The 14,340-nt window shown below is 44.3% G+C and overlaps 1 protein-coding gene across 7 annotated transcripts; it reads right to left on the bottom strand.

The window, feature by feature from the left end:
- Positions 1-65: 65 nt before the first annotated feature.
- Positions 66-12,184, bottom strand: FAXDC2 (fatty acid hydroxylase domain containing 2). 7 transcript variants are annotated; one of them, XM_010719167.3, is made up of 11 exons: positions 11,875-12,184; positions 11,660-11,789; positions 9,153-9,217; positions 7,953-8,000; positions 5,198-5,289; positions 4,991-5,094; positions 4,025-4,146; positions 3,467-3,672; positions 2,505-2,610; positions 1,588-1,754; positions 66-425 (listed from the first exon to the last, which is right to left on the bottom strand). In XM_010719167.3, the coding sequence occupies exons 4-11, from the start codon at positions 7,998-8,000 to the stop codon at positions 269-271; spliced, it is 1,002 nt and encodes a 333-aa protein (XP_010717469.1). In that variant the 5' UTR covers positions 9,153-9,217; positions 11,660-11,789; positions 11,875-12,184; the 3' UTR covers positions 66-268. The 7 variants fall into 7 exon arrangements, with proteins under 7 accessions (XP_010717469.1, XP_010717473.1, XP_010717475.1 ...); XM_010719171.3 differs by having other exon boundaries at positions 11,660-11,780; XM_010719173.3 differs by having other exon boundaries at positions 11,660-11,751.
- Positions 12,185-14,340: the final 2,156 nt, after the last annotated feature.

Here is a 14,340-nt window from a genome sequence, read left to right as displayed (position 1 = left end):
CGTAGCCTGGAATTTATCTTATATGCAGGCAGCTGGAACCAAGAAGTAGTGCAGTGGTTCAGAAATAACTTTCTAGAGTTGTTTTTTCATGCTTTAGGTGGAAAATAACAGGCAGTACATGAAGTCATGTCAAGTATCGTGTTTAAGTTCAGTTTTGAGAGTCATTACTTGTGAGTAATAACTTGTTTCCCAGGTAAAACATTAGTGTAAATCATTGTCTCTTCCTCTCCTTATCCCTGGGCTTTGCAGGGGCTGCAGTCTAGAGGGTTCACCCTGCTCTCTTGGGTATATCAGGGATGCTTTTGGAGAGCGGTGTGAGGCTGAGGAGGACCCTGTGTCTCTCATAGGCTTTGCTTTGTCTGAACACATCATCTGTTCCATGCAGATAATCCAGCACTCCCAGGACTCCGTAACACTGGTTGAACCTGGAAGTCAAACAGAGAATAAATATCACTGGAAGTTATTGTAGTTACCTCACCCTCCCTGTTCCCATCTCCTTTCAGGGCTCTGATAAGCCATTCACCTGATTGCTGCCGCTGTACCTGTCTGCCTCACAGCTCTGATGAACCCCTCCATACATCGTGATCCAGGAATGGTGGCACTGAACAACTGCCTGAACCATTGCCCAGCAGCTCAGAGCTGTGGGAGCAGCTGGGCACACACCTTGCCATGTTCTTGAGACCAGGCTGCCCAGAGACATGGAGCTGCTGTGCTCCCAGCATCGCAGATGCTAGCACAGCCATTCTGCCCTGACAGCATCTGAGCCGAGCTGCAGATGAAATGGTTGGTAACAAGAATTTGTTTTGGGTTCTGGGCGTTGCTTTGCACTTAGGTTGCATCAGAACTACCATATCTTCTATTTCTGCAGAAGCAAACTGCTTGAGGAAGTGTTTGTATGAATTTAATGCACAGCAGGGACACGGAAATTTTTTCCTCTGTTTTGGTAAGTATCCCTGAACGCTGTACTGAAAGTTTGCTCTCTGCAGTGTAAAAGGGAGCTGGGAACCTTTGCCAAGGAGTGTTAATTGAAGCTGTTTGGCCAAGGCATTACCTGATCAACATCACTAACTTCAGTGTATGGGAAAGATTCAGGGAGACTCCTGCTGCAGATTTATTGTGCCATGTGATTCGCCATTGCTCTGTTTTGATTCTAGATCATACACAGTATCTTCTGAACTTCCAGGAATAGCCTTGCACGGAACTGTCTATGTTTGTACTGGGGAACATCCAGGTGATGGCTGCTAGTTCAGACACTCCGTGCTTTCCTCCCGTGTCACCTTAAGACACTTGAAACACTTGGACTTGGCTGCTGTGTTTGTGCTTTAGAAAAGCTCTCCAAGTCAGCTGATGGAGGGTAGATGTCAGTGAGGTGGATGGCAATTGTGCAGGAAGGCAGCTTGGTTTGGAAACCAAAGCTCTGTTTAACTGCTCTAAGACCTGACAGCATTCTGATCTGCTGTTATGCGAACTGGATAGGTTTCTCTGCTTGTATGTGAATGATGAAAATCACTTGGGTCTCAGAAAGGAGCTTTGTCCGCAGGCAGTGACAGGGCACAGGAAGGAGGAGAAAGGGAAGCTGGGACATACTTGAGGTGATGGAAGTCGTGGAATTCCGGTGATGGTAGGAAGGGCAGGTGGTAACCGCAGTGCGAAATGCTCGTTGTTACAAGAGCAAGGGAGAACCACGCTGTGATTGAAACCATGTGAGACCCCATGAGCATTGGGCCAGTCATGACAGGCAGCGTGTTGGAGAGCTAGAAAAGAGAAGTAAACCACCTCGTTAAAGGGATCACAACGAGCAGGCTGTCCTTTAGGAGCTGAACTGTTTCACCTGGGTCTGTTGGTCTTGTGCAAGCAGCATAAAGGGCAGACCCTTCTGAAAATACCAAAACTACACAATCATCAAGGATATAATTGTACTCTGAGCCAACTCAGGTTTACTCACTGTGGAATACAGTCAGTGCCCCAGATCTCTAAACTTGCAATAAAAGATTCTTGGGAAAGCAAGCTATAAAAAGGTTCTAAGTCCACGTGTGGACCCGTGCATCAACGTGATGATCCCAGCTGTGTTGATTCATTGCGTCCTCCCAGTGGCACAAATAGCTGTCAGTGCCCAGATCACAAGCTTACTGCATCAAAAAGTCATTCTTATAGCCAAAGTCTGTCAGAGGGAGACTCAGAGCTGCTGGAGCAGTTTGGGCCTCCTATTAACACGAGACGGTATTTAGAAGTGGAAGCTCTATGCTCAAGGAAACGCCATTCAGACTCTTCCTTAGCTACCTGAGGCCCTTGGATTTGTGCTCTCAAAGCTAGTGAGGTGCAGTACAAACAGGCACTGCAGCACTTCTACAGCTAGGCTTCCTGGTAATGCAGCTTAGCTTCCTCTTCTAAGAAAGAAGATTCCAAGGACGCGTTTGCTTTGCTTCCCTTACCGCTGCTCCTCATCCCATGGAAACTGCACTCCATGCAGGAAGTGGAAGGTGAGCATGGGAGAATCCACTTACTATGTGTTCCAGTGGGTGAGCATAAATGGAGACCACGCCAATGGGGGCTGTCCATTCGTGGTGCTTCTTGTGGATGTGCTTGTACAGGAGTGGGAGATGAACAAGCCTAAGTAGAGGAAAAAAAAAGAAATGTAGTTTTGCACCCCATAAGAAAGGAACATAGAGTAACAGAACGTCCCCCAGAGACTTGCTTGTGTCCACCTAAAACAGACCTTAGAGCTGGGAATGGCAGTGTAGGATCTATGGTTTCCTCTCGTTAGCACTCAGCCCTCATCCAATGGTTTCACTGTCTGCTGGTTGATGTTAAACTTAAGTTCTGATGCATGCCATGAAATCCAGTCTATGAAAGACTGATTTGCTCAGATTTGGGAGTACATTTTAGTGAAAGACTCACTTCATATTTTCAATATTCTGACTTTTCCAACTGGCAGCAATTAGAGACAGGATTTTAGGTTCACTGGGCCCTTAGTAAGAAATAGCCTCTTCTGTTTCCTTTTCCCATTGCCCAAAAGGGAAATCTGTGTATTTCTGAGAATGCTGTGCTTGCTTCTGCATAGTCTTGCAGGCTTTTTCCTTCCTTGCTTCAATTTTATCTTCCACTACTGGAGTAAATGGTCAGAGAGTCCGTAGTGCTGGGAGCTAGGCTATGTTTTGTAGGCACTGTTCAGGTGAACAGGACATCAGTCTCTGAATTCTTAAGCTTTTTTTCTTTCAGGATACTCCCATTCTCCTCTTTTCAAAGAAAATAGCTCTTTTTCTCTTCTTAAACTGCCATTTCTGTAGTTTTTACTCATTTTTGCTCCCTGTAGTTCCTAGCAGCATTGCAGCAGCTAAGGCTCAAGCAGTAAGGATGGCTTAAATACAAGACTGATGGAAGAGGGTGGACCAGGACCATTTCAAGAGATGGGTATAAGCTTAACGGCATAGGCACAAACCGGAGTCCTGTTCTGCGCTCAGCTCACCTGTGTGAATAATAGAAGAGGATTTCCTCTATTAAGGTAAAGATGCTCAGCTCCACAAGAAACCACTGGAAAGTGGGTAATTCCTTGCTGAAAGTGTTGCCCCACCATTTCATTACATAGAACATGGGCACGAGCATGGGAAAGGAGACAAAGAACTGATTAAACAGCGCTGTGTAGATGGCTTGTCGCAATTTCTGTGTGTCCACCTGCAAAAAAGAAGTCAGGATTCCAGGCTATATCAGAAGCACTGTGGCTCTGAGTTCAAAGGATAAAGAGCTTTAAGATTTATTGGCTGCTGTCATTAGTTAGCTGTAGGATCAACTTGTTAACTAGTGGACTATCAAGGTCTGATCAGCAGCCTAATTACAAGAACTGCCTTCCTCTGCAATAGATACACAATACTTAGCACATGAGCCTGTCTTTAGAATCAGTCTTCAACACTGAAGAGGGAGCAATCTGCTTGGAAGAGAAAAGCATAAGTGGTTCTTCTCCCCTTTCCTGACCTAACAGACTGCAAGAAGTGTTTAGCTAGCAGAAGCAGCACACAGAAATACTTACAGGATCATTCTTGCCCAACTGAATGCGATACCGAGTAATGAAAGTTGGCTTTCCTGTTACATCAGCCACCATAAGGATTCCATTGAAGCACCAAAAAGCAAGGCTAGGAACCAATGCAGCCCCTGTGACGTGAGAAAGAGACAGATACTTAAATACCTTGGGAGCTGTGGACAGATTTAAAAAAAAAAAAAAAAAAAAAAAGTAATAGTATCCAGAGGACTTTACTAGGAGCTACATGTGCTGGGTCCCCTGCACTGTGATGCTTTAAAATAGAATGAGTAGGTTCTGAAACCCAGTTTAGACCTAGAGAATGGTGAGGAAATTAAACTGCATAAGTGCCCCCATAGGCTAAAATTTGCCAAAACTGTGGGCTTTTCTGGGATGAGTTACTCACACACATCCTCTATATTCTGTATCTAGGACTGTTCTTTTAGACTTCCAAGGCTTTGAGGGTTTTTTTTTTTTTAATGCTATAGCCATGGTTGGTGGGTGCCTTATTGCCATGTTCAAAGGATAAAGAGCTTTAAGATCTGGGGACCTACTTCATGGTTGATGTTTAAATACACACTGGATAAGTTTGAGTTGATCCTTGGACCTTGCAACATCCTTGCTAAGCCTGTTCACCAACAGTTAATCACAGCAAGCGTAAAATTCACTAATTTTACTTGAACTTTCAGAAATTAGTTCTACTGAGTCATTCATTTCTCACAGGAGCAAAGAGCATGTCTACAGAGAGATGCAATTTCTATGCTTTCAGTAGCAGCAAAAAGATCGAATTTTTAACCTGTGTAAGGGGTCTGATGAGGAACCACTCCAAAGGCAGCATGGTTGTGCCATCAGCTGTAGCTGGCATGGAAGGCTACGTGTGTTTTAGTGAGTTGAGGATGGCACATCCATGTTCCATTTTAGATGCACTGCATGGATGGTTCCTAGTACAGCAAAGGGTTGTAAACCTGAGGAACCCACCAAAGAGGAAAAGTGACCATTCCCTTCCCTCAAACAGGTAGTAAAGCTTCAGCCACGTTGTCTGCCAAAAGTAGCCCGAAGTATCCCAGATCTTTTGCACGCACCTGTGGGAATAAGTGTTCTAAGTCACTCATCTTTTCTCAGTCTGTTTATCCCCTCTACACAAAAACGCTTCTCCTCGAGTCTCTTTTGTCTGAGCAATCTTACCAAGAAACAGAGTTCATTAAAGCAGTGAATATGAGCAGGGCTGAGCCAAGGACAAGGGCAGACATCTTCACAGCAGCCCAGAGCTTCTCCTCCTGTGCACAAGCAACGAGAGTTAAGTTCATGCTGCTGTCCTATACTAGAGCTTTTGTATGTGAAACGTATGTGGTACAGGTTGTCTTATGTCAGTCTGTATTGTTTTACACTCTGAAAACACAATAACAAAGCTGTTAAGGACCACAGAATTTTCCCTCCCCATTTTTATTGGATAAATTTCTCAGTACCTGAACTGTGCTACAAAGGGCTTCTGGACAACTCAGAACAGTAGGAATGGAAGACTGTGGGGTAAGGAATGGTGCTCCATCACAGCACCTCCCCCACCCCACCAGTCTGTCCTTCCTGCCAGTATGCAATGGGCTCTCCCCCAGCAGGCATGAAGAACTGCTGTGCTCAGGTGATCTGGAGCTACTGTCTCAGCTCGCTTTTCAGCTTTGAAGACTGATTCTAAAGACAGACTCGTGCTCAGAAGCTCATCCTTTCCCCCATGACAGAGGTCTCACACAGGACGTTCCACTGCCTTGTGCTGTGCCTTTAGCCCATCGCAGATATATTTCAGTTCTTGTACTGGGAGTACAGCTGGTCTGGAAGGCACCGTGTGCCACCTATACAGAACAACTGCACAACAACAAGGAGTTAAAACACACAGCTTCTTAAAAGTACAGTGTTCTCTAAATCCTTGCTCTCAGTCACAGAAATGTTATCTGCTGAAGGAATCTTCCTGTGTACAGTGTGAGAGCACTGCGATGCTAACATTCTTTTAGCACAGTAAGGACTTGAACTTCACAAAGCAACAGTCAGAAAATTATCAGAGTCCTTTTGATTCTAGGAATAGGAATATTCAAAAAGCAGTATTCAATATATTTGGACAAATATATTGAAATGGATTGAGTAAATATTTTAAAATGTTTGTCAAATATATGATAAATACATAATTAACGATTTGTCTTCTAGCATAGCCCCAGTTGGAATTGACTCTGGAGTTCAGAAATCTTTGTTGGAGTTTTCTCAGGTGAGCATGCATTATATTTATCGGCAGGATGACTAAAAAATAAATGCAAATCAAAACTATGCAGTGTAATAACCAGGTAGTGTCTTGTGCATTACTCTGTCCTTCCTGTTTTTTATTGGTGTGTTGTGCTGCAAAAACAGACTGGAGTAGAAATAGCATGATTCATAGCTGTTGTCCTGGTCCTCTCCCAGCAGAGAGGACAAACAAGAGAGGCAGCTCAGGAGTAGCTGTTGAATGCAGGTGTGTTTTGAGTAATGCAATACGGAGGAACCCTCTCAACACAGCCTTGAGCATTAGGAGCTCTTTCGGGTTCTGTATCAGCTACAGAATATTAAACGTTGCCCAGAACTTGTCAGCAATATTTATCTGTCCCAGGACAGAACTTTGCTCGTTAGCACTGAAACTTTCCTCACTGAAACAAACATTTTTTCCTATCATCTCAGTTTTTGTCAAGTTGGCAACTGAGGAGAAAGTCATTTCCTGGACTCTTGCCCTTCAGCTTCATGTCAGTGAGCCCTATAGGCTTACTCTAAAAGCAATACAATCATTTGCCAGCATTATCAGTGGGTGACTCCCCCACGAATGCAAGGCTGGCAAAAGTCACCTGTCCCAGCCCCACAGCAGTACGTGCTGGGTTCAGGGCTGGACATTTGCTCTCACAGGTCACACGCTTCCAGTTGTATCCACGTTGTCCATGTTACACTAATGCATGCTGACAGTAGATAAGGATTTCTTAATCTTTAGAGCCTGAAGCACCATCTGGATGTTCTTCAGGAAAAAAAATATGTATATGTAATATGTATCAAAAGCTATAAAATACTTTGAGTCTTTTAACAGAACTCTATCCTACAAATCCTTCTTTCTCCTGAGATGACAGACACACCAAAGAAAAGCTCCCAAGTTTTAGAGAGTTGGAATTCTTAGTTAGACCAAATGCTATTTGATTCTTTAGTGTCCTCCAAGATTCTCAAAGATGCTCAAAGATTCACAAAAATGAATGACTCCTGATCCACCTGCTCTGAGGCAGGACGGGGAGCAGCCAAAGTTCAGCACTTCAGCTATTTTCAAAGCCTTCTGATAGAAACTGTCTTGTTTGGAGGCTGTGTTTTTACCACACACGAGGAAGTGATTACATGGATGAATCCCATGCACTATAATTACATGAACTGCAGGGACAGAGAAGTTCACATTAAAAAAAAATCCTGTTCTTCAAGTCCAAGTGCTAACACCCTGTTTCTCACATGCAAGCAACACCTCCAGAGAGGTTTCCAAACTCTGATCCACTGATCAAAGGCCTTGTACAATTTGCTAAATAGCTGAAGTGCCAATTGGAGTTCCTACCTGCAAGGTAAAGAGACTGGAGCACACCAGCTGGGAAACAGGCTGTTTAGCAGCACCACTTTTAGCATGGTCAGGTGGCACAGTTTCTGGCTATGTGGAGTATTATGGTATCTTGCCATGCAAGCAACAGTAAGAGGCCTTTCACCACTCAGTGCTACAGCTGCGGTCCACTGGGAGGGAAAAAATGCTGGGAAAATGTTTCAATATGATGAGTGATGACCTCCTAATTGTGCTGAAGTGGTCAGAGTTGATGAGTGTGTTGCTGCTCTTAGAAGGTCATTCAGCTCATCCAGCTTTCCAAGGCACCTGCTCAACACTTCCTTCAAAAGGTGGACTTTGAGTCTTTACCTGCTCCTGATGCGCAGCCATGGTGGAATACCCAGAGTCTTTCTTCATCTGAAATAAGAAGTGATCTGAGTGAGCTTTGTACAGCTGCAGGGTGGAAGAATGCACCACTAACAACAGCAAATCACTTCATCTGCAAGTTTAGTTGCAAAATGAAGGTATTTACTCCCTGTGCCCCGTCCATCCTTCATTATTGTACAAGAAGAAAAACCTCTAAAGAAAGCCTTACAAAAGTTCCTTTATTTCCTGATGTGTGTCAGTGTTTTACCCTTATGCTGATGGGGACGTAAGGGTAGCAAACTAAAATGGAAGAACAGCCCAAACCAAAGCTGATGTGCTGCAGTACAGCCCTCTGCCTCGATCTGTCCCAGAAACACACTGCACTCAGTAGGAACAGCCCTGCACGGACTGCCAAGCAAATGACGACATGAGATGTGTGCTCTACCACAAGGCAGGCATGCTGCTAAACTGCCAACAATGAAAACAAAAAACCTGACTACTACAGTGTGAGCTTGTGCCATGAAGTATGAATGCAGCAGAGCACCGTGCAGCCCTCACCCACGTGGCAGAGGAACTGCAAGTTACAGTCTGAGAGCATGGTGATGAGAAAATCATCACTGCTTTAAGTCCAGCCGTGGTTGATAATGACTGAAGTAGTCTGACTGCCAGTTTCAGGATTAAAACCCAAAGTGCAGGTGGCTGCCTCATGACAGACCTCCTTGCATTTGGCTCTGACTGGACTGTTTATTGCCACTTCTGAATTTAAAAAAGAAAAGAGAGGAAAGAATCGAGCACAAGGCTGAAGCAGCTGCTGGGTCTGAATTGCTCTCCTTGGCCACAGAAAGATCAGTTTCAGGAGGTGTGCTGTACCTGCCATAGGGATTATTGCATAGCTGTTTTCATATTGCTGCACTCTTATCATAAACTGTAATTAGTGAAAGCTAAGAAAACATTCCATAAGGTTTTCTTGGTTTCACACAGACATTAAGAAAAAAGCACATGAATTCTAATAATATGAATGACAGATTTACTGAGTATGGCACAATTTGATCTGTTTTGCTTTTCGTACCTGGATCAATAATCAAGCACAGGCAAACTATGTTACCTAAGGTAACAAAGGAGAGTACAAAGAAGACTCCAAGGCAGCTATCTAAGGTGCAAACAGTTAGAAAATGGCTAATTAAAGAGATGATGTACTATTACCTTTGTGATGATAGCAAGCGCCTTGGGAGTGCTCTTCTTGCAGTGTTTCAGAAAGGAGGGATACACTGCCAAAAAGAAACCATCATGTTATCCAGGAGACTGGACGACAGCTTTCTGGGTACAGCCTCACAAATGTGACTCTGTCTATTCAAGTGTTTCCAGCCCTGTTTCCCTACAACAGATTAGTCTGCAGATCAATGGGCAGCAGAGAGAAAAACTGGACTTCTTCCTCCCACTTGCATCCCTGCTTACTCAAGGACAGAAAAAGATGAGGCCAGTTTACCAAACTACTGAAGTGAAACAGTTCTGGGAAGAAAAAAGAAAAAAAACAAAAAGACAAAAAGAGATCTGACATGGAACCACAAGCCCTGTATTTCAACACTAGAGTTGTAAATATTCCAATGGGAAGATGAGGAGACAGCTCCTCACTATGAGATTTTGTGAGCTAACAAAACTACTCTATGAGAACTCCTAATTTTTTTCCCCCTCTGCATCAAATTTGCCAACCAAAACTTCATTGGTAAAATACACTGGGACTATAATATACCTGATGGAGAACACTATCTCCTAGGAGTTACAATAACAAATAACATGCTAGTCTGGAGAGAACAACATAAATAACTTGCCATGGGACAAACTGGTCTTATCTTCATTGCAAAGACCTCCTGATCTTGATGAAGGAGTTTGTGTTATGCAATAAATAGTATGCTCCCATCTTGTCACACAGGTCCTCTGCAGGAGTGCTGATTATCTCTATGAAAACACCACTAAGGTTGAAACATGTCAAATGAATAACCCATTCATGCTTTGAGCCATTCCCATCCCTGTTCCAACACTTTCCTTACTCTTTAAGGATGTTTTACTTCACTACATAAAAAAACAACCTAATTTCACTTGGAAGAGACTTGGTCCAACATCTTGCTCAGTACAAAACCAACTACAATGTTAGATCAGGTTGCAGAGAGCCTTGGGTTGAGCTCTGAGCGTCTACATGGAGGGAGACTCCACAGCTTCTCTGTGAAATCTGTTCTGGTGTTGGGCTACCTCTCCTGTATTTTTTTCCTAGTATCTAGTCAGAATGCCCCTTGTTATAACTCATGTCCCTTGTCCTTTTGTTGTATGCCTCACTACAACCACCCAGCAGAGACAGAAAACAGTACAATGAAATTATTCTGCTGTGACAGTACAGTAAACAGTGCTGGCCACAGTGACTGTGGTAAGAGATTATTCCACTCCTAGATGATCCTGCAATAGACAGCACTAGATCTGAGAGGTGCAGATGCTTCAGTTACTTAGCAGCTCCGTACAGCAGTGCTTATCTTTGCATGCAAAGGGCACAATGGAGAACGCACCTCTGCTTGGAGTTGCTAGGAAAAGAAAGCCATTGCTTGGCTGAGTCTCACATTCTAGGAGTCTGCAAATAAGTTTCTATTTCTTCTATTTTTTTTAAATAATCAGACTATCACAGGAGCCTTTCTTGAGCAAAACCTTCCATTTCGAAACAGTACTGCCACGTCTGCTTACCCCCCTCCCCAAAATCTCAGTATTCTCTACCTTTATTGTCACATGTACAGAACAAAACTTCGTGTTATTTCCATTAAAACAAGATACATTTTGATGGATTGTGTTTTTCCCCATTGCTCTCTTTTTGCTGATTATCTTTCCTGATTCAGAATGCACCAGGTATGTTAACAGAAGCATTCATGTATCCATGGCTGTTTCAGCAAACAAAAAGTCCTTCCAACTGCTTGGCACTGGTCTCTTTTGGCATGTTATACAGCCCTGAAGCAATCAGTGAAGACCTCAGCTGTCTGCAGCTATATGCAAGCATTAGACAGAAGTGGTGCTGTTTAAAATAGAAGTTCCTTTGCGGTTATCTCTAACTAGTTAACACAAAGTTTGATCCAAACAAAACTGTAAATCAATGTTTTTCTGGCTTTAGACAGTAAATAATTCCAATACAAACTATTTCTTTTATTTCCATGTACTTCATCATTTCTCCAACAACTAAGTATGAGCCCTGCTTTGTCTTTTACATTTCAGCTATCAGAAAACACTAGCTTGTCCAGGCCATGTTCTAAAATGCTTAGCATCAACAGAAAAGAAAAACAACCAAACTGTCAGAAAACTTTGATAAAAAAGACATATTTTTTGCATTAAAAATTTGCATTATTATTATTATTATTATTATTATTATTCATGCCCCCTTACGTTTCTTGTTGCCCAGACAATCCCATACTGAGACTGCACAAGTGCCCAATTCCCCTTGTACTGCACCCAGCACTGTGCTCCTGCTGCTGGCAGGAATAACTGGAGACGTCTGCAGTGATGGACTGGCTGCCAGCCCAGCTGCCTGGGACTCCTTTTTCCCTCTTGCTTGAATCTTCTATTTTAGAACTTCACTGGAATCAACCTTTACAGTGCACGGGCAGCGTGGCAAACCACCTTGTCTTCCACTCTCTGCGAAAGTACAAAACCTACAGAAAGAAAATGTAAGGACAGCCTACCTGCTCTCCACAGAAGCTGCACATCAGCCACACTGTACAGTCTGATACAGGACTGGATGTCGTGTCTGGCGGGTCTCCTATTGTGCCAAGCTCTGCATAGCTCAGTAGGCAATTACAGTTCCTAGAAAAGCTTACAATTGTATTTTAAACATACGTATGACAGTGCCTTTTAGTTATTTCTTCAGTTTCAATCAGGTATTTTCAAGCCACGATACCTTTGAGCTCAGTCTCTTTGCTCACCTCCTGCTGATTGTAGCCTAGGAGAGGTCCTGTGTTTCTGCTCAGAGGACAACTCCTCACCTTTCACTACTGCTGTGGAAACTTTATGAGGGTTTAGGCACCGGCAGCAGGGTGTTTCCAGGCAGGAGTTGGCTGTCCCCTCCCAGACAAGTCATGTGAAGTCAGTACCATGTCACTGTTAGTGTTGGCACTGCTCCCTGTGCATGTGCACATGCTGTCACTCAGTCAAGCGCTCAGAATACAGCTCTGCAGGTAAGAGTTTTTCACCAAGAACGAATGGCTGTATCTGAGAATAAAAAAGACAGCTCTACCTTAAAGATAAGTAGTTTCTACCATGGAACTAACTCATGTTTTCAGCACAAAGTAGCTGATGCCAGTGCAACTGAATGGGTCAAAGGTGTATTTGTTAAACGCATGTGAGTTACAGGGGAGTTTGGCAAAGCCCAGCAGTCCAGCTTTCATCATGTCTCACTAAATCTATAAACTGCAACAGCTGTCGCTACATCAAACAGTTACAGGTATTGATTCTATCTATGAGGATGAAATGCAAATAGGTTAGAATGTGGTTGGGCTCAGTTGTGTTTAAATATACTGACCAACCATAAAGTCTGTAATTACAGTATTGCAAGATGTAACGTGCTGGAGTGTTGTCTTTATTATGCAGATGTGGCCCCGATCTGTACTACTTGCCCAATATAGAGTGTCCTATTATAAACTAAACTCTGAGAAATGAGGGTGTTACTTGACATAACTTACCATGCTTATTTTTCCATGCGAGGAAAATTAAGGACCACCTCCTCTCACAGTTAGCATCATACAGCCCCTCATGAGTGAAGCAATATACGCTGCTGTTTTGTAAGCAGAATTTCAAGCTAGCAGTAGTGAGAATTGCAGTGTTCTGCAAGCACGAGTAATGGTGGTGCCTTGTTGATTTTTTGTACCTACCATTATATTTTTATCAAGCAACCTTTTCTGGAAGGAATATTCCTAACTCCCCTCCCAGCCTCGTGCCATCTCATCTCTTTTCCTGTTGCTTCATTTCCATATTTGAGACTGCTACTGTTTCCACTGACACTTTCTCTTGACTAATGCAAGCTATTTCCTACCAAGGAAAGAGTTTTTAATTCTCAGCTGTTGCTGCTAATTGTTATTTATCATGGACTTAATGTGGAGCAACATGATTCCTCTGAGCTATTTAGGTACGTGCAAAGGAGGAAGTGGAAACTGGCATTTCAAGAGAATAAAGGTTGTCCAGCATCTTATTTGGACTTGGTCTCGCTCTGGTAGCACTGTTAATCTAATATGCTAAAGTAAGTGATAAGAGTAAACTGCACAGATGTCAGTGTTTCTTTTTAACCTCTGTCCAATTCAGATATGGCTTCTATCTGAAGGATTTACAGCCTCTAAGATTAGTGTAAAGGATGTCTTCGTTTGCTTTCTACCGCAGTTCGGGTCACAGGAGGACTGAACACAGGAGTGCACTAAACACAGGAGTGCAATAAACACAGGAGTGCAATAAACACACAGCTGTTCGTTGGCCAGGCTGTGCCCTGAGCTGCACGTCCATCAAAAACCCTCCAGTGTGAGACAAAGGCTCAGCTCTGAGCAATGCAAGAACGGGATTTTCTCTTTGCTAAAGGTGACAGAGACCTTTCTGCAAATGCAGCACGTGGCATACATTACGGCAGGGACCGCAGATCAGAGCCGAGCGAGCAATACGCCAACTATCGACCGCGGAGATAAACTGCGAATCAAAATGAACTTCAGAAGATGCTGACAGCTCCGAGATTAATTGGTAAGAGAGCAGCCGTTAGCAAAGCAGCAGTCAGAGCTGCTTCTGCTGAGGTACGAGGACTAAAGCTGAGATGCTGAACGATGCCTGAGGTGTAAGAGCTGCCAAGGCGTTTTCCTGGGTACTTTTATGGAAATGGTGAGCAGGCAGCTGAGGCCACGCGGGGAAATGAACCCAGTGGTGCACAGACAACCGCCCCGAAACAGCAGCAGAAACGAGGTATAACAGCCGTGAGCAGTCAGACAGCGGCTGCTGAGCACGGACAAGCAGCACATCCCAGACACCCGAGCGTGCAGCACGAAACACAACAGCAGTAACAGCACGAAACACAACAGCAGTAACAGCACGAAACACAACAACGGCAGCACGCTACGTAACAGCACGCGGCGCTACGTCACGCGCTTCGCGCCGCGAGCCTACGGCCGGGCGGGGCGCGCGACAAGGACGACGGCTTTGCGCATGCGCGCCGCGGGCAGAACCCCGCGTGGCGCTCCGCCTTCCCCGCCCCCTCCGTTTCCGTCCCCTCCGCGGGAGCGCGCGCCAGGCGCGAGCCGCAACGTACCGCACCGCGCGCCGCTGCGGCTTTGGCATAACTCTCGCGAGAGCCGGGCGGCAACCCGGAAATCCCTCCTCAGCCGGAGGCGTCATC

This window comes from Meleagris gallopavo, chromosome 15 (genome assembly GCF_000146605.3).
Source record: "Meleagris gallopavo isolate NT-WF06-2002-E0010 breed Aviagen turkey brand Nicholas breeding stock chromosome 15, Turkey_5.1, whole genome shotgun sequence".
NCBI classification, from domain to species: domain Eukaryota; kingdom Metazoa; phylum Chordata; class Aves; order Galliformes; family Phasianidae; genus Meleagris; species Meleagris gallopavo.
Note: the sequence above shows the minus strand (reverse complement) of the source record. Positions and strands in the feature narration are given on the sequence as shown.